The sequence below is a fragment of the Gossypium hirsutum genome, chromosome A08 (genome assembly GCF_007990345.1).
Source record: "Gossypium hirsutum isolate 1008001.06 chromosome A08, Gossypium_hirsutum_v2.1, whole genome shotgun sequence".
NCBI lineage: Eukaryota > Viridiplantae > Streptophyta > Magnoliopsida > Malvales > Malvaceae > Gossypium > Gossypium hirsutum.
Window position 1 is genome coordinate 57,947,691 of NC_053431.1, and position 20,488 is coordinate 57,968,178.

Sequence of the window (20,488 nt, forward strand, 5' to 3'; positions counted from 1 at the left end):
AGTTTTGGTACAACTTGAATCGGGTAAAGAATTTGTGATTTATAGTGATGCTTCATTAATTGGTTTGAGATGTGTTCTAATGCAAGAAGGAAAAGTTGTTGCTTATGCTTCGAGACAGTTGAAGCCGTATGAAAAAAACTATCCGACACATGATCTAGAGTTAGCTGCGATTGTGTTTGCTCTACAGATTTGGTGCCATTATTTGTTTGGTGAAAAATGTCACATTTATTCAGATCATAATATTTTGAAGTATTTGATGACTCAAAAATATTTGAGTCTACGACAATGAAGATGGTTAGAACAGTTAAAAGACTATGAACTTGTGATTGAATATCATCTGGGAAAAGAAAATGTTGTCGCTGATGCCTTAAGTCAGAAAACATTGTTTGCTTTGCGTCCAATGAATGCTCATTTAGTTCTGTATGATGATGGTTCAGTTTTAGCTGAATTAAAAGCAAGACCCTTGTTATTACAACAGATTATTCAAGCTCAGAAGATTGATAATGAGATTTTGGCAAAACGGGCTCAATGTGATGTAGAGGCTGATTCAGAATTCAGAGTTGATAAAGATAATTGCTTAAGATTCCGAGATCGAATTTGTATTCCAAGAAATTCAGAGTTGATTCAGATGATTCTGAATGAAGCTCACCGCAGTCGGTTATTTGTACATCTGGGTAGTACAAAAATGTATAATGACTTGAAACAACATTATTGGTGGTCCAGAATGAAAAAAGATATCTCTGATTTAGTTTCTAAATGTTTGATCTGTCAGCAAGTCAAAGTTGAACATCAGGTACCATCTAGATTATTACAACTGATTATGATCCTAGAGTGGAAATGGGATCAAGTAACCATGGACTTTGTGTCGGGTTTACCTCCATGTTCGAGAAAGAAAGATGCAATTTGGACTCATTTTATTCTGGTTCGATCTAATTATTCTCTTGATAAATTAGCTGAGTTATACATTTCTGACATAGTGAGATTGCATGGTTTGCCATTGTCTATAGTGTCAGAAAGAGATCCGAGATTCACAGTGAGATTTTGGAAGAAATTGCAAGATACTCTGGGTACTAAATTGCATTTTAGCACTGCTTATTATCCGAAAATAGATGGTCAATCTGAACGGATTATTCAGATAATCGAGGATATGTTGAGATGTTGCATTCTTGAGTTTGAAGGTACATGGGAATAACATTTACCTTTGATTGAATTCGCTTATAATAACAATTTTCAGTCGAGCATCAAAATGGAACCATATGAAGCTTTATATGGTTGTAAATGTCGTACACCTTCGTATTGGGTAGAGCTCAGTGAAAATAAGATTCACTGGGTTGATTTGATAAAAGAAACCAAACAAAAAGTGAAAGTGATCCGAGATAGTTTGAAAGCAACATCTGATCGTCAGAAATCATATGAAGATTTGAAAAGAAATTACCTTGATTTTGAGATTGGCGACAAAGTGTTTCTGAAAGTGTCTCCGTGAAAGAAAGTGATTCGGTTTGGTAGAAAAGGCAAGTTGAGTCCGAGGTTCATCAAGTCGTATGAAATCATCAAGCGAGTTGGGCTGGTTGCTTATAGATTGAGGCTACTATCTGAGTTAGAAAAGATACATAATGTGTTTCTCGTATCGATGCTTCGACGGCACAGAGCTGATCCTTCGCATGTAATTCCTTCATCTGAGATTGAAATTTGGTCTGATATGACCTACGAGGAAAAGTCAATCCAAATCTTAGCTCAAGAGATTAAAGAGTTACATAATAAGAAGATTCCATTAGTTAAAGTGATGTGGCATCGGCACGATATTGAAGAGGCCACGTGGGAGCCTAAAGATTCTATGAAACAACAATATCCAAATCTGTTTAATGGCAAGATTTTCGGGGACGACAATCCCTAAGGGGGGATAATTGTAACAGTCCGGTTTTGACCCTATTCAGAATAGTCATTTCAGGACCACATATCCGAGTTAGAAAAATATTTTTATATTATTTTTCGTGCCTATTATAAGTGAATTAATATATTTGAAAGTCTCGAGTGGAAATTTAATTGTTTGTGTGTTTAATTTGTAAAAAGGACCTAATCGCGTAAAAGGTAAAAGCTGTGTGCTAGATATTAAAAGTGCGTAGTTGACTTGGATTTATATTTGAGAGGTCATTATGTGGTTATTAAGCTATTTCCTTGTATAATGGACATTTATGACCATCCATTAAGTTGATTTTTAGTGATTTAGTAAGGTTAAATTTGGAAATTTATTATTAAGTTTATATTAATAAAACAAAAGCCACAATTCATATTATTTTCATCCCATTTTGCCGAAACAAAAGAAAGAAAGGCTAGGGTTCTTGTGTTTTGATATTCGGCTACTTCCAAGCTAAATTAAAGTATGGTTTTGACTCGATTTTTCATAATTTCTACATTTTTGTGATCGTTGTTGTGACAGCCCTAAATTGACCCTAGTCGGAAAGTGGTTTCGGGACTGCTAAACCGAGTCACCGAAGTATTTGAGTATAATATTTATTGTCTAAAATATGTGAATATGAGTGTGTGAAAGTTTTGAGCTTCGATTTGGTCAATTGCATGTGAATTTAGTTAATAGGACTTATGTGTGACACTTTGAAATGTGATGGGTTAATCTATAAGGATCTATTAGTGCATGTTATGAAAATAATGGGTTTGCATGTCAAATTTCCACCTATGACAAGTAGTGGCCGGCCATGCTATGGGTTAAAATGTATTATAAACATTTTATGTTAGTGTTTTATGTTAGAAATAATAAAATAAAGAAAATGGGTAATAAAATAATAGTGGTTAGTAGGGGAGAAACAAAAAATTAGCTAGGTTGCTCCTCCATTGCCGTGAATTGAAGGAAGAAGAAGAGGGGAAGTTCGGCCAAGGTGGTTCTTTAGATTAGGGTATGTTCAATGTTGCTTTTGGAGGTTTACACATCCTTTGGAGGGTTAGCCTACTTCTATTTATCTCATGGATGAAATTGGAGTTGTTGGAGAGTTAGGATTCGGCTAAGAGGCTTCAAAATTTTAGTTGATGCCTTGATACTACTAGCATGTTAGCTATATGGATGTGTTAAGTTACTTGAAATGTTAGATAAATTTGAACTCCTTACCAAATTCTTTAGGCAACCCATGTTAGAAATTTCGGTATTGAGATGTCTAGATCTTTCGGCCATTGTAGCTATGGAGGAATAAAGTTTTTGTTTCTTGTTAAATTGGATGAATCTTGTTGTATGAGTGCTTGAACAAACTATGATTAAATGGATGCATAGATTCAAAGTGGGAAGAATTGGCTATTATATTTGATGCTAATGCCGGATATGAAGATGATGAACTTGAATAAATAATATTCAGCTAGCATGATAAGTTATGAAATATTAAGTAGATGATATAATTGATTGGTGAAGTGGCTAATAGGGATTTTTAATGAAATTGTGCCAAGGCCGAATGTATCATGAAGTAAATAAAAATGCTAAATGTGCATTATGTGCTTATATGTGTATTCGGCCAGGGAAGTTTGATATGAAGCTTTGATAGGTTTGAGAGATGAATGACCGAATGAGCTATAGGTTATGTATGGATGAATTTTATGCATATGTGTGTGTGTGGCATTAGTAGTTAATGGCATTCGACATTGTTTAATTAAAATTAGAAATGAATGCTTGAAAGTTAAATAGGTCGCTCTAATGACCAAATATGCTAAAAGCTATTATATGGACAAATGATACGAATGAATTGGTTTTTGAAATGTATATGGTTGCCGTATGTATGTGTTTGATTGAGAAGTAAATTTGTTTGATTTAGCTCAAGAGCTTAGAGGATCAAAGTTGGATAAGGGAAAGGAAAAAGTGATCGAATAGCCGTTGAAATCGTTCGACAACATCCGAGGTAAGTCTTTGAGTAATGAAATTTAGCTCACGATTTAATAAGGCAATTATTTGTCTATGAGCATAATAATTAACTCGTGACTTGACGATTCTACTTGAATTACATGGTAAAATAAATAAGTAAGGTATTTACTTGTAGCCGAATGGTTATAGAAATCTTGTGGATTAACGAAAAGGGATTATGTTATTTGTGTGGGATTAATGAATCGATCGATGTATGGTTAGTAAACATGCTGTAATTGTATTCGAGTATCAGGAATGATATCCAGATGTGATATGATATATATATATGCATATAAGTGTGAATGCTAATCGGGGTCTAAATCCGAGCTTGGTCTCGAAGGGCTTTTGAGCCAGTGCTAATAACCGAACTTAGTTTTGAAGGGCTTTTTAGAGCCAGTGTCATAACCGGACTTAGTTCCGAAGGGCCTTCGAGCCAGTAGTCTAATCCGAGCTTGGTCTCGAAGGGCTTTTGAGCCGGTGCTAAGAGTCGGACTTTATTCCGAAGGATGTTGCACCAGCATAATATTTGAGGGTGAAAACCCGTAAGTGTTCTTACGAGAAATCATATAATACATGTTGGAATAATTTTAATCACATGCGCTACTTACTGTAAGACAACCAGGTAAGTAATTTACCCTTGTTGAGAATGTGAATATACTTCAATTATGACTTTGAAATTCGATGGGAATGCTTAGCACATTATTTAAATCATTCGAACGTTTATGATCTGATTATGATGTATGAGTTCCGAATATGAGAGTTCAATGTCATAGTTATGAATGTGTGTGCGTATGCATGAAATGGACAGGGACATTTGAGATGAGAGCATTCGGTTGTGGATTGGAGTTGGCCGGATAAATTGGTTTCACCTTTGTGATATTAATGATAAAAGTGATATCTCGGTTATGTTTCTATTCGGCCAAGGGATGAACAAATAAACTTGATATTATTATGCCATTCCTTTAAATGATTTCATTGCTTAAAACTTACTAAGCATCGAAATGCTTATTCTCTGCTTTAATTCTCTGTTTTATAGATTTTGCTCTTCAGCTATCGGACTCGGGATTGTCAAAGTCGAAGTCGTCCACACTATCTAAGCCACTTTTTGGTACTCTTTTAGTTCAATTTTGAAAAACGGCATGTATAGGGCTGACCCTTGTTGTTAATTAAGTACCCTTTTGTAATGTGTATTCGTATAGCCATGCGAAAATGGCTCGTATATTTCGAAGTATAACATTATGGTCTTGTGATATGGTTATTAAGTGGTGTGGAAATGTTTGGTAATGACTAGCCATTGGAATGGCCAATCATGGTCCTATTGGTGCTACGTACGTCATGGCTAATCGGGATTACCCTTGATAATAATGTATGTCAATTTGCTAGTTGATTCATGGAAAGCTATGAAATAGGTGAAATCTGCCTTAAAATAGATGCTGACAGCAGCAGTGATGTGAGTTTGAAAAATCACTAAAAATAGTATAAATGTAATTAAATAATTAATAAATTATGTAAACGAACCTTGATGAGTCTATTTTCATATGGAAGAAGCGAAATGACCATATGAGCCGTATTTTATGATATGTTTAGGTTTTCGTGAAACAGGGCCAGAACGATTACTGGATCCCCTGTTCTGACTTTGAAAATTTACCATAAATTAACCAGAGACAATTAGAAGTCATGCTTCATATGTATAGATTCCTTTTTGAGTCTATTTTCATTAGAAACAAATGGCATAAGTATTGAAGCTCTGTACAAGGAGATATCTAAGTCGTAATGCATTAAGGTCAGAGTAGTCGAACCCTGAAATAGGAGAGACTTTAACTAATAAACTGTACTAATTGGTTAGACCAAAAATTCTAGTAAAAAATTTGTAGATGTACATATAAGTCTAGTTTTAGGGAAAATTTACGGAATCAGTTTTTGAGTTTTGGAACTCGAGATAGGATTTTTAAGGTGACAGTGACGCAGTTAACCAGCTTGTCTGGAAATTTTAAAATGAATTGTGTAAGTAAATGAATTAAGTCCGTTAGCACCTCGTGTTCGACTCCGGCAACGGTCTCGAGTACGGGGTGTTACAGTTGTTAAGTGTTCTAGCTAGCCCATGCTTAAATTCATGAGATTGTTGATGATTTGGAAATGTACCATGTATGAATTCATGAGCTTGGTGATGTTATATGTTGAAATATGAAAGCTTGATGTTGGGTTTACATGTATGTCTTTGAATTTTTGGTGAAATTGAGTAATTTGGGCTAAATTGTAAAAATGTTATTTTGAGGGACTAAAATGTGAAATAAATGAAATGTATGGATTTGTATAAGAGCTAGGAGAATTCAACCAAGCATGAGTATATTCAAATTTAATGTATTTGGTGATTTGGTGAATTAGGGACTAAAGTGTCGAAATGTAAAAGTGTGAGGGCTAATTTGCAAAATGCCCTAATTGTGTGTATATGGATTGTTTTGAATGATTTGGTGAATAAAAGGGTTAATTTTGAATACATATAGATCAAGAAAAGAGAAACTCAGATTTAGACTGAGGGAAGTCGAAGAATGTTGAATAAACGTTCAAGTTGACAACTTCGAGTACGAGGTAAGTTTGTACATAATAAATGTTAAAGATATGTTTTATTGCGAGGGTAATGCATAGATTGTTTAGATATTTGATTACATTTTAAGTATAATGATATTTGACTATGATTGGCACTAAGTGTGTGGTTTAATATAGCTTCGGCTATAAATGGCACTAAGTGTGCGAGTTGGCATAGCTTCGGCTATAGAAGGCACTATGTGTGCGATACAGATTTATTCTCGTCAATTGAGATGGCACTAAGTGTGTGGGATTGTTCTAGCTTCGGCTAATCTCTAAGCACTAAATGTGCGGGTATTTAAGGCGATTATGATCTTTGGAAAGTTTTAAAGTACTCGAACAAAAGGTGAGATTGAAAACGAATAAATATGAAATTATTCTGGTAAGTTTGTTACCTATGAGATAAGTGGTAAAATGTTTAAAAGTTTATTGAATATGTATAAACATATAGTTGGTGTTGGCTTGAATTTGATGGATTAGTTAAGATGTTATAAGTATTTATGTGATGATGTTTCATATTTCTTATTGTTAATATTTGGTATGAGCTCACTAAGCGTTTGAAAGCTTACTTGGTGTCTGTTTTCATTGTTTTATAGATTTCAAGGCTGCTATAAGCTTGGGGATTGTGAAGAATCGTCGCCACACTATCGAACCTCATTTTGGTACTTTTGAAATTGTATATTTTGAAGTATGGCATGTATAGGCTAGTAGTTAAGGAAGTATGTTTTGTGATGTATATATATTTAGCCATGTGATTTGGCTAGTTTGTGTTTGAATTCAAAGTTGAGAATGGCTTGTGGTATGTGATGTTAATATGCTATTGTGGTATGTTTTAGTTGGACAAAAGAAATGGTAAATGTTGGTAAGTTTTTGTAGATTTAGTTTGGTTTTGGATGATGAATAGAAGGAAATTTTTTGGGTATGAATATACCTTGTGTTTAGTATGAATTGGTAAGGTTAATGAGTAGAGAAATGGTTGATATTGTTATGTTATAAATGATGAATGCCATAGCATAAAGATTGGCTAAATTGGAGGTAGAATTATGCTTGTTTAAATTGCTTGTAGGATCGACCCATAAAGGGGTGGCAAGTTGGCTTAAACCAAGCCTACATTGTGCCACATGGTCAGGGAGCACGGGCGTGCTTTATGCCCGTGGGCTTAAGTCCGTAGCTAGCTAAGTATCACACTACTATAGCACACGGGCGTGTCTGTTGGCTGTAGGGAAAAGTCAGTATGCATGCTTTATTTTGCCACGGATTTGACACACGGGTGTGTCTAGGCCGTGTGAGGCACACAACCTGATCACACGGGCGTGTGACCTTTTAAAATTGGAACATTTCTTATAAGTTTAGAAACTTTCATATGTTATTAATTTGATCCCGAATGCATGTTTCAACTTTGTATACTTGATTTTATGTGAATACTGGATGTGAATGAATGACTTTATTAGTAATGAAATGATATTTGCTGTATAGTGGTTCTGATTTGAGTTATAAGTTAGGTAATGCCTCTTAACCTATTCCAGTGACGGTTATGGGTTAGGGGTGTTACAGTTCCTCCATTGTCAAGCTTTCGGGTTTTTCAGGTTTTTGATCAAACGCATAGATTTTCTTCATCTAATATAACAATTCAATTCCTTATGAGTTTTTAATGTTATCTAGTATTTAAAACTAAGTTTTAAGCCATTAAAACCCATGTCCTTGATAAAAGCTGAAAATCGAATCATTAATGGTGAATTTCAGGTTTGTGGATAAAAACTTGATTTTAAAGTGTTTTTAAACTTTTTTTAATATGATTAGATGCTTTCTAAAGTAAATTTGAAGTTTCATCAAGGATTTCTTGGGTTTTAATGAATTTTCATTGTAATGGCCAAAACTTGTCGAAAAATTTTGATACCTTAAAAAGTGTAGATTTTTGTTGTTTAAAAGTTGATAATTAGCCTTATATGAATATTTATGATGAACGAAATTTGTTTTGTGCGAAAAGATTAGGTGTAGACCGAGTTATTTGCATCTAAATTTTCTATGTTGAAAGTTTTGTAAAAAGATAAAGTAGCTTAGGCTTATGTTTGTGACTGTTTTAATGAAGTTGATGACTGATTGTTGAATGTGTGTCTCTGTGGTTTGTCTTGTTGAAGCATCATAGTCAATAGGACCTTCAACGAGGAGAGTTAAATGTAAAGAAAAGTTGTCTAAGTTTTTAGTTTTCGGCAAAAGCATATATTTTGGTGAGTGTTTTGGAATAGCTACTCGTAAGCGATTCGTTGTGTATTTGGGAGTTTAGAGGTAGCCTAAACCCCTTCTCTAAATTCTAAGTGTAAGTGCTCTTTTACTTATGCTAAATATGTGATAAATATGTTTGTGAATTATGATAAAAAGTGCTATGATGTGACAAAATATGAGCATGTTGTAATGACAGTTGTGACGGTAAATATGTGGGTATGTTATTCATGCCATGTGACAGTGTGTATAATGTGTTAATGATATGGTTATGTATAAAATATGTACGAATAATCGGTAAAGTAATATTTGATGGCAGTATGGATATTTTGGCCTTGTCACTAAATGAGACAGTTGGATATATTTGACATGCGATAGGATTGTGAGTACTTATGTAACGCCCTATACCCGGCTCGATTGCCGAGCCTGAATACTAGGATGGTACACTATCATCTCACACCACTTACATAGAAAAAAACTTTTCAAGTAACCAATTGCCATCTTTATTTAACAATATGTATGAATTATAGTCGTATAACCACTTCTTATATTTAAAACATGCCACACATACACTAAGGGTTTTAAAAATATCAATCAAACCTGTCAAAGGGCCAAATTACAAAATTTTCAAAATTGTTACGTACGTATCAATACTAAAGAAGTAGTATTGATATTTTCCTAAAGTGGTATCGATGCCAAATGAAAAATTGGTACCAAACTTGCATTCTATTTCTCACCAAAATTCCCAAACGTCGAAGACTATCAGTACCTTCTGCAAGGTATCGATAAATTTACCCTGAGTATCGATACTTGGGCCAAGTATCAATACCAATTCGATATTCTATCTTACTACTCCTTCGAAATTATAGAGATACTATTTTTAAAGCCCTAATATTGATACCTCTGCTCCATGTTACAAAAATTTAGCATATGCAATCTTTAAAACCACTCAACTTAACCCCTAGCTATCATGCTTTGTTCACCTAGTTTAAGAAACATCAAAATATCTGAAATAGTTGTCCTAATATCATATTCAAGTCCACATAGTTCCAAGCATAAATGACATGCAAACAAACTAAGAATTAACTTAGCAAAACCGAAATGAAATCTACTTCATTGCCTTAGAGTCCCATATAATAAATAAACTAGTTACAGCTACTATAGGAACTAAAGAATGGCTTGGATCAATTCCTTGAAGGCCACACCACTCACATTGGGAATGCAACTACTTTGCAAAGGTTAAAATGAAGTGGGTGAGGTTAACAAGGTCAGTGAAGGCTAAGAATAAAAACTACGCAATAAGCCTTCATGCATCAACGAAACAGGCAAACATCATACTCATATCATATTCTACTCTTATGACATATTTTACACATTAATCATCTTACTAGACTTCATTCACATAGTAGACACATGAATACTTAAGCATATACTTCAACATATACCAATATCAGTTAAAAACATTCAGTCACTTTTGATGATAATTTGGCTCTTGAGATTATTTAACATAAAGTGGACTCTATCACCACAAATCAGATACGCGGATCTCCATCACACCATAATGATTCAAAGAGTGGAAATGTCCCATAAGTGAAGCATATAGCTAACACTCTCTAACACACCACACATACATGTCCTTATGAATGGAGCTTAGCTCACATTCCCTTATCTCTTCGAAACTGTCCCTGGGCCTCAACACTCCACATATTTCACAACACAAAGGTGAGTACTGATAATCCTATCGCATGCCAACTATATCCAACGGTCTGATAAGGTAACAAGGCAAAAATATCCACATTATTATCACATATTTACTTATCGATTTTTCGCACATATTCACAACATATTCACATTAGTAGCATAATATAATCTATGTCATATGGCATGAAAACATATCCAAAAATTTATTGTCACCTGGAATGATTAACATACCCTCATATTCATTTCCACAACGGTCATCACAAGTTTATAGCATATATCATAACAACTCATACATGTTCATGATTACACAATTTCACAATTGCACAACACACATTTTTCACATTATAACATAGCTGTGAGAACACTTACACTCAGAATTTAGAGAAGGGGTTTAGGCTACCTCTAAATTCCCAAATACACAACAAAATCACTTACGAGTAGTTATTCCAAAACACTCATCGATTATTAACTTTCACTGAAAAGTGAGAGCTTGAACTAGCTTTTCCTTCAACTCGTATTAGGCTCTAATGAATCTAAGGATTCACACACAATAATCATACGATATACACAGTCAAGTAATAGCCAAGGACTCACTTAAATGAACCAAAATACAAGCCTAAACTTCATTCTCATGTAGCTAAACCCTTCAGCATGACAAACCTAAAATTCGAATAACTCAGTTTATGCTTAATCTTTTCACCTGAAACAAATCCCATTCATCTACATATTCATCTACGACTAATTCTCAACCTTTAAACTTTGCAAAACTATGCATTTTTAGGTATCAAAATTTTTCGACATGTCTTGGCCATTACAACAAAAATTCCTTAGAATCCAAGAAATCCTTGATGAAACTTCAAAGTTACTTTAGAAAGCTTCTAATTAGGTAAAAGAATAATTGAAAAACACTTTTAAACCAGGTTTTTATCCACAAACTTGAAATTCACCATTAAAAACTCGATTTTTGGCTTTTACCTAAAACATGTATTTTAATGGCTAAAAATTCAATTTACAAAATTTAATAACATTTAAAACTAATAGAAAAATGATTGATTACCTTTGACAGAAGAAAACCAAAGTTGTCGACACAAATTCGAGAAACCCTATACTCAATGAGGATGGTGAAATTGGTGAGATTTTTTGGTGTTTCCTTGGAATACTTTGAAGATAAATGGCTCGAGAATTGACAGAAATCAAAAGGGGGAGATTTAACAACCAAAATCAATGAAAAGAGCTTGAGAGAGCAAAAACAACATAAGCAAGAATAGAGCAAAGCTTTTTAAGTGAAACAAGTTGGGAAGGGGGAGGTTTTTAGGTTGATTTGAAAAATTGGTTTAATTGCTTCATAAAGACTCATAGCTTTGACCCTTTTACAAATCAATCCCCTTTTTAAAATTAAAGACATTTAATACTCATTTCCAAAAATTGACTTAACTTTATGAAAACCATTGTCGAAAATATTATCGAGTACCAACCTTACAAAATTTTGAGCTCATATAGGCCAAAGTTCCTAAAATACCCTTAAAACTCCTAAGCCCTATTTTGGGGTGTGACAACTCTCCCCAACTAAAAATTTCATCCTCGAAATTTACCTGAACTAAGCAGATAAAGATATTGTTGTTTCATCGCTTCTTCGGTTACCCAAGTAGCCTTTTCACTTTGTGGTTGCACCACAAAACTGTAACCAATGAGATTATTTTGTTTCGTAACACTTTCACTTCATGATCTAAAATCTCTATTGGTTACTTATCAAAAGTGAGATTAGGTTGAACCTCAATCCCCTATACTAGCACAATATACGACGGATCCAAATGATACTTTCGAAGAATAGACACATGAAAAACATTATGGATTTGCTCAAGTTCTGGTGGCAACTTAAGTCGATACACTATTGGGCCAACCCTCTCAACAACCTCATATGGTCTGACAAACCTTGGACTTAACTTACCCTTCTTACCGAACCTCAAAGCCTTCTTCCAATGAGAAACTTTCAAGAACACCTTATCGCCAACTTGAAACTCTATATCTCGACATTTCAAATCTGGATAAGATTTCTGCCTATTTGTTGCTGCTTTCAACCTTTCACATATCAACTTTACTTTCTCTTCGATCTCATGAACTAGATTTGGTCCAACAACATGCTTTTCATCCAACTCCGTCCATCACTAAGGAGTTCTACACTTCCTAGCATACAATGTCTCAAATGGTGCCATGCGAATAGTCACTTGGAAATTGTTATTGTAATCAAACTCTACTAAGGGCAGATATTGCTCCAAACTACCACTAAACTCGTTCACACGACTTCGCAACATGTCTTATAAAACTTGAATTACCCTCTCAGATTGGCCATCAGTTTGGAGGTGATAAGTTGTACTAAAAGTAAGTTTCGATCCAAAAGCCTTTTGCAAACTCTTCCAAAACCATGAAGTAAACCTCGGATCCTTATCAGAAATAATCGATACTGGAACCCCATGAACACTAGCATTCTTAGGAATATGCAACTCTGCCAACTTTTGCAACAAATAATTGGTACGCACTACTAGGAAATGCGCACTCTTCGAAAATTGATTAACTATAACCCAAATTGAATCCTTCTTCGATGGAGTCAATGGCAAACCCAAAATAAAATCCATAGTAATCCTTTTCCACTTCCATTTAGGAATTGTAATAGGTTACAACAACCCCAAAGGAAATTAATGTTCAACTTTCACCTTTTGACAAACCAAACATCGATCCACAAAATCTGTAATGTCACACTTCAGCCCAAGCCACCAATAAATCTCACGAAGATCATGATACATTTTACCACCACCGAGATGCATAGCGTAAGGGATACTGTGCACCTCGGTAAGGATCAATTGCCTTAAATCCACATCTTGCGGCATACACAATCTACCTCGAAAATTCAAAATACCTTCCGCATCAATATCAAAATCTCCGTTAACATCTTACTCCACTTATCGAATCATTTTCAACAAATCTCCATCTAACGATTGTTTTTCCTTAATATGCTGCAAAAAGTCAGTTTCACTAGAAGTTCAGCACTCAAACCACCATCACTAGCTAAACTCAAGTGTGTAAGCATAGCTCTCAACTTTGTCATCGACTTCCTACTCAAAGCATTAACAACAACATTTGCCTTACCAAGGTGATACTCAATCACATAGCCATAGTCCTTTAAAATCTCAATCCAACGCTTTTGCTTTAAATTCAACTCCTTTTGGGAGAGGAGGTACTTAAGACTCTTATGATCAGTGTAAATCACACACTTCTCTCCATAAAGATAATGGCACCAAATCTTAAATGCAAACACCACAGCATCTAACTCAAAATCATGAGTAAGGTAGTTTCGTTCGTATGTCTTCAACTATCTTAAAGCATAAGCCACGACTTTACCTTCTTGCATCAAAATTGTGACACCCCTAAAGTGACCCTAGTCGGAAAGCGGTTTCGGGACCGCTAAACCGAGTCACCAAATTGTTTGAATATGATATTTATTGTCTAAAATAAATGTGTGAAAATCTTAAGCTTCTATTTAGTAAGTTGCATGTGAATTTAGTCAATAGGACTTATGTGTGACATTTTTGAAATGTGATAGATCAAAACATAAGGACCTATTAGTGCATGTTGAAAAAGGGGGGACTTGCATGTCAATTTTCCCCCCATCTAGTAGTGGTCGGCCATGACATTAGGATGGACAAAGGGTGATGGGCAAAACATGTCATAGACATGTTGTGTTGGTGCATCATGGGAGGAAACAATAAAATAATGAGCATGGTAATTAAATAATGAAAGGGAGGAGTGATGAAAAAAAAATGGTCTCATCCATGCCCCCCCTTTTGCCGTGAATGGAAGAAAGAAAACAAAGAAAAAAAATGTGTGTTCATCCTTGAACATCTTAGACCGAAATTCAAAAGGAAAGAAAGGAGATTGCTAGATTAAGGTATGTACAATGCTACTCTTGGAAATTCATGCATAAATTGAACGGTTAGTTTGAATTCTACCTATTTCATGGTTCAAATTTTTGTTATTTTGGAAGATTGAAATTCGGCCAAGGAGCTTGAAATTCTTAGTAGTTGTTTTGATGTCATTAGCATGGAAATTTATGTTGGATGTGTTGAAATTGCTAGTTGTTTTGGCTTGGAAGTTAAGGTTTAGTGTTTGATTATGTGATTGCCCATATGTGTGATAGCCGAACATAGACTTTGTTTAAAGTCTTGGTCAAAGGCCGGTTAAGTGTCTTGGAAATGATTAAGCTAGGTGTTTGATCTTTTCGGTTCGGCATAGTACATAAAATGTTGCTAGATGGAGAAAAAAATTCGGCCAGCAAGAGGTGTGCTAAGGCCGAATATAATTTTGTATATTAATGAGTAATGCATGTGTTGAATTGATGGAATGGAGAGGATGTTTTAATAGTGCATATATGTGTATTAGCCAAGTTTTGAACTTGAAACAAAATGGTATTTGGTCAATACAAGTGACCATACTTGTAGAATGTATTAAGTATGCAATCGGCCTCAACATAGACATGCATGTTCGGCCACACGAATGAATGCATAGATTGATGTTGTACATTCGGCTATAGGTAAGCATAATGATGATCCTATCTTGACTTAGACAATCGGCTCAAGGAGAATTTGTTAAGTGCTTAGTTAATTGATATTAGGTTAATGATGTGCGTATTTGGTCCTAAAGGTGCACATGAGGAAATGTTTGATTAATTGTACTAAATTGCTTAATGTGATTAAAAATGCGTATGACCATTTTGTATTTGAGCTAAAGGTGGCCATATGACCTATCAAATTCATCGTCATATTCGGCCATAAGCTAGCATAATGAGACTTTAATAAGTTAAATTTGTTTGAATTAGCTCAAGAGCTTAGAGGACCAAAGTTGGATAAAGGAAAGGAAAAAGTGATCGAATAGCCGCCGAAATCGTTCAACAACATCCGAGGTAAGTTTTAAGTGATTAAAAATTGAGTAAATTCAATTATAATATGACATGATGAGTTGATTTAATAAGACATGATGTGGCCATGATATGTTCTAAGCTCAAATGGTAAGTTCTTAAGTGTTTGAGCTTGGGAATTTAAGGGTAATTTGAAATAGTCTGCTTAGGACAGCAGCAGTAACGTGACTTTAGAAAATCACCATAAATTTATGGATTTGAATTAGAGGCTGAATGAGACATGAAATTAAAGCTTAATGAGTCTAGTTTCTTATAAAAGAAATCGTGTAAGCAAAGGAATTTCCAATAATGAGATACTTAAAGTTGTGTGAGACAGCGCAGAATGACACTGTAATCCTCTGTTCTATTTTTAGAAAATCATTATGAATTGTACAAAAATTGTTATAAGATAAAATTTATATGATTAGACTCCTTAATGAGTCTAGTTTCAAATGAAATCAAATACAACACATTTTTAATTCTGTAAAATGAGAAATTTGATTCGTAGTGAAGAGTGGTCAGATTAGTCAAACAGTGAAACAGGGGAAACTTTAAGAAAAATCTGGTATTGATTGGCCAAACCTAAAATTCTGGAAATTTTATGGATGGAAGATATACGAGTCTATATTCAGGAAAAATTAACGGAAAGTGATTTTGAGTTTTGTAGCTCCAGTTATAAATAATTTAGTGACTATTGCTCAGGAAAAACAGCTTGTGCTGAATTTGAGATTGTGTTGTAAACCTTGATAAACTTGTTTTAGTTGCTCATAAGCTATTGATTAAACCCATACGTGAATTCTAAATTGTGATATTGGAAAATGATAGATGTAGATTCAGCCAAGACAGTGTGTATACGTGAAAGTATATGTGGTATGTGAAGTATATTTGGATAATTGTGATGTGAATACATGAAAATCTATATTCTGATTTAGGATTCTATGTGATGAATGTGAAAGTGTATATATGTGATAAGGCCTAATGGCCGATGTGATGAATGTGAAAGTGTATATATATGTGATGTGAAAGTGTATATATATGTGATAAGGCCTAATGGTCGATGTGATGAATGTGAAAGTGTATATATATGTGATAAGGCCTAATGGCCGATGTGATGAATGTGAAAGTGTATATATGTGATAAGGCCTAATGGCCGATGTGATGAATGTGAAAGTGTATATATATGTGATAAGGCCTAATGGCCGATGTGATGAATGTGAAAGTGTATATATGTGATAAGGCCTAATGGCCGATGTGATGAATGTGAAAGTGTATATATGTGATAAGGCCTAATGGCCGATGTGATGAATGTGAAAGTGTATATATATGTGATAAGGCCTAATGGCCGATGTGATGAATGTGAAAGTGTATATATATGTGATAAGGCCTAATGGCCGATGTGATGAATATGAAAGTGTATATATGTGATAAGGCCTAATGGCCGATGTGATGAATGTGAAAGTGTATATATGTGATAAGGCCAAATGGCCGATGTGATGAATGTGAAAGTGTATATATGTGATAAGGCCTAATGGCCGATGTGATGAATGTGAAAGTGTATATATGTGACAGGGCCGAGTGGCCAACGTGATGGATGTGAAAGTGTATAAATGTGATAAGTCCCGAAGGGCATTTCTGTCAGTACTATATCCGGGTTAAAACCCCGCAGGCTTTGTGCGAGAATATTATCACTGATTAATGTCCGTAAGCTTCGTGCTCGTACTATATCCGAGCTCTAAAGACCCGATGACTACGTGTGGGGATTTTGTCCAAGTAAGACCCGATAACTTCGTGTGGAGATTATGTCCGGGTAAGACTTCGTAATAAGAATTGCTTATAAATATATTCAATGCGAAAGGTTAAATAGGTATGTACTCCAAGTTTATATGTGAGCTTGATTTGCACTAAATCATAAGGTAGTTATGTGATGCATACGAGAGCAATCTATGAGACTATTCCTATGATTATGTGACATCGGATCAGTGTGAGAGGTTATGTGAAATCATACGATATATCTATGTCACATGAGCTCACTTTTATGTGAAAGTTTATCTGCCTATTGTATATGATGAGATGTGCATATTCGGTAAAGGGATGGTATGCCCGAAGGAAGAGTGAAATAAAAATACGAACAACTATGTTATAATTTGATTGTTATCTGTTGACACTGCTTAAAACTTACTAAGCATTGTAATGCTTACTCCGTTTACTCTGTTTCCTCTGTTTTATAGATCTCATTGCGAAGCTACAGGCTCGGGGATCGTCAGCAACTAGTCACACTATCACTATCCACTGTTTGGTACTGCTATGTTTTGGATTATCTTATGGCATGTATAAAATAGACTAGTGGCGGAAGAATATTTTGGTTAATGTATATAAGCCATGCGAAAATGGCATCTTTTGAATGTTTACTTAGAGAAGTTTAAATTTTATCCCTGGCTGTGCTTGGTACTTATCTAAATGAATGACCTTTATTTCAAGAAAAAGTTCAAAATTTTACGGTTCTGACATGAGTTACAAGCCCGGTAATGCCCCTTACCTATTCCGGCGACGGTCACGGGATAGGGGTGTTACAAAAATGCAACCAAGTCCTGAATATGAAGCATCAATAAAAACTCATAATGCCCATACCAAGTCCTAAAAGCAGTTTTCAACACATCCGACCCATTCATTTTCAATTGGTAATACCCAGACCTTAAATCAATCTTCGAAAATACTGTTGCACCGCGAAACTGATCAAACAAGTTATCAATTCGAGGCAAGGGATACTTAATCTTAATAGTTAACTTGTACAACTTCCTATAATCAATACACACCCTCATCATACCATCCTACTTCTTTACAAGCAAAACCGGGCGTAATAAACACTGGTGCAGTACTAGGATAGAGCTCAATACCAAACTCAACTTCACGATCCGGTGGCAAACCAAACAACTCTTTAGGAAACACATCAAGAAAATCCCTAACAGTACGAATATCCTGAGCTCTCAACTCCTTACTAACTGAATTCATCATGTAGGCTAAGTAAGCCTCACAACATTTTCCCATAATCCTTTCAGCCTTCATTGTCAAAACCACATTAAACATAAAACTCGATCTTTCACCCACAACAACTATTTCCAAACCATCACTATCTTTCAAGGTAATTCACCTAGTCTCAAAATCTACCTTAGCCTTATGCTCAGTTAACTAGTCCATGCCCAAAATAACATTGAACCCATAAAATGGCAATTCCATACGATCAACAGAGAGAGCGTACCTTTGTATCATAAGAGGACACCTATGGTAAACTCTATTCACAATAATACTATCTCCAAAGGAACTAATTACAATCATGCCCAAATCAATTATCTCTATAGGAATCCCTAGTTGACTAACTAGTTCATTTAAAATGTACGAATGTGTAGATCTAGAATCAACTACGGCAAACAATGGAATAGATCGTAAAGTGAAAGTGCCTATAATAACACCAGTCGGATCTTGATCCTCAGGTTCCCTAATAGCATAAACCCAAGCGGGACCACCAGACTCAACCTGTGAGGAAACAATGTGAGCAAGAATCCGCTGCCCAATAGGTGTCCCATTACCCCTACCATGACCTCGGCCTCTAGCAGGCGCAGAAACATGTGCCGAATTCTGGGTCTGCAAAACCTCTACTCTGATTGGGAAATCCCTTAGAAAATGTTCCTTCGAACCATACTTATAGTAGCCACCAGTAAACTTACAACACTCTTCAGGATGCCTATGATCACAATTAGCACATAGTAGCCATCTGGAACCACCAATCGAACCACTAGTGATAGTCACAGCATTACTCTTTTATTTAGACTAACTCGATCGATACCCATGCCCTACTAAAGCTGTAATTATCACACCCCATCTTGGGCGGACGTCTAGAAGCAGCATCGGAAGCCCTCTTACCAGTCTCAGCTATTACAGAACGAGCTAGCTCAACTTCCATAAGCTCATGAAACAACTCTGTATTTTGGGCCACTAACTAAACACGAATCTCACGATTGAGACCAAAGTGAAACCTCTTATAATGATCATTATCAATCAAAACCATCTCCAGAGCATACTGACTAAGACACACAAACTTTACCTCATAGTCAGCCACAGGCAAGTTACCTTTCACAAGATCCAAAAATTCTCGCTTATGAGCTTTCATATAGTACTCGCCCATGAACTTCCTTCTAAAAACCTCAAGGAAGTAATCCCAAATTAAACAATCAATTTTTGTACCTCTTTTAATAGTATTCCACCAACAATGCACCTTTCCATCAAGTAGGGACATGGTAGAACCCAACTTCTCCTCATCAGAATAGGCTATTTGTTTTAGGATCCTTTCCACTCCTTCGAACCAATACTCAGCTACAGTCAAATTAGTCCCTTTAACCCCAGAAAACTCTTTACCACCCAATGCTCGAAGATGTTCAAGCGGTAACCCATAGTTCATAGGTGTAGGATTAGTAGGTGCAAGAGTAGGGTTAGCACCAACACTCTGCTGGAACACTCCAATTATCACTTCCATCAGAGGGCCTACCCTTATCAGGTGTGTTCACTTTATGCGGAGGCACAGGAGGTGCAGAGGATGTACCATCCTCTTGAGCACTAGCTCTCAGATTCACATGTCTAGGAGGTATATTTAGCAATCTACCTTACACAAACACATAAACAAGTAACAAACGATGTGAGTAGCGGGGAAATGATCCAATTCTCGTTCCTAGAAGCAACTAAAGAATTAAAGACAATATGTTCCCATTCCTACTCCACATGCACCACAATCAAGAAACATCTCATCCGATTCAAACATTCAACATAGTTCAATCACTTGGGTTTTCAAGATCTATAGGTTGCGAAACCCAAATCAACACATCAAGAACAATCACCTAGGTCTAAGAGTTATTGAACCTAGGCTCTAATACCACCAAATGTAATACCCTATACCCGACCCGATTATCGAGCCCGAATACTAGGACGCTACACTACCATCTTACATAAATTACTTAGCAAATAGCTTCACAAGTAACCAATTGTGATCTTTATTTAACCACATGTATGAATTATAGTCGTATAACCAGTTTTTATTGTTAAAACATGGCATACATACACCAATGGTTTTAAAAATATTGATCAAACCT

The 20,488-nt window shown here is 35.4% G+C and overlaps 2 protein-coding genes across 2 annotated transcripts in view; both read right to left on the minus strand.

Annotated features, from left to right (window-relative positions):
• The window catches only part of LOC121205024 (uncharacterized), a 31,333-nt gene extending 18,298 nt beyond the window's left edge, over positions 1–13,035 (minus strand). The window contains exons 1-2 of the mRNA XM_041075953.1: positions 12,736–13,035; positions 12,335–12,543 (exon numbers count right to left, since the gene is read on the minus strand). Coding sequence (XP_040931887.1) covers positions 12,335–12,543; positions 12,736–13,035 — 509 coding nt within the window. The remainder of the gene's footprint in view (positions 1–12,334; positions 12,544–12,735) is intronic.
• Positions 13,036–18,536: 5,501 nt separating this feature from the next.
• On the minus strand, positions 18,537–19,878 carry LOC107952243 (uncharacterized). The gene is made up of 3 exons (XM_016887512.1): positions 19,450–19,878; positions 19,223–19,344; positions 18,537–19,119 (listed from the first exon to the last, which is right to left on the minus strand). Exons 1-3 carry the CDS (start codon positions 19,876–19,878, stop codon positions 18,537–18,539), a joined length of 1,134 nt encoding a protein of 377 aa, XP_016743001.1.
• Positions 19,879–20,488: the final 610 nt, after the last annotated feature.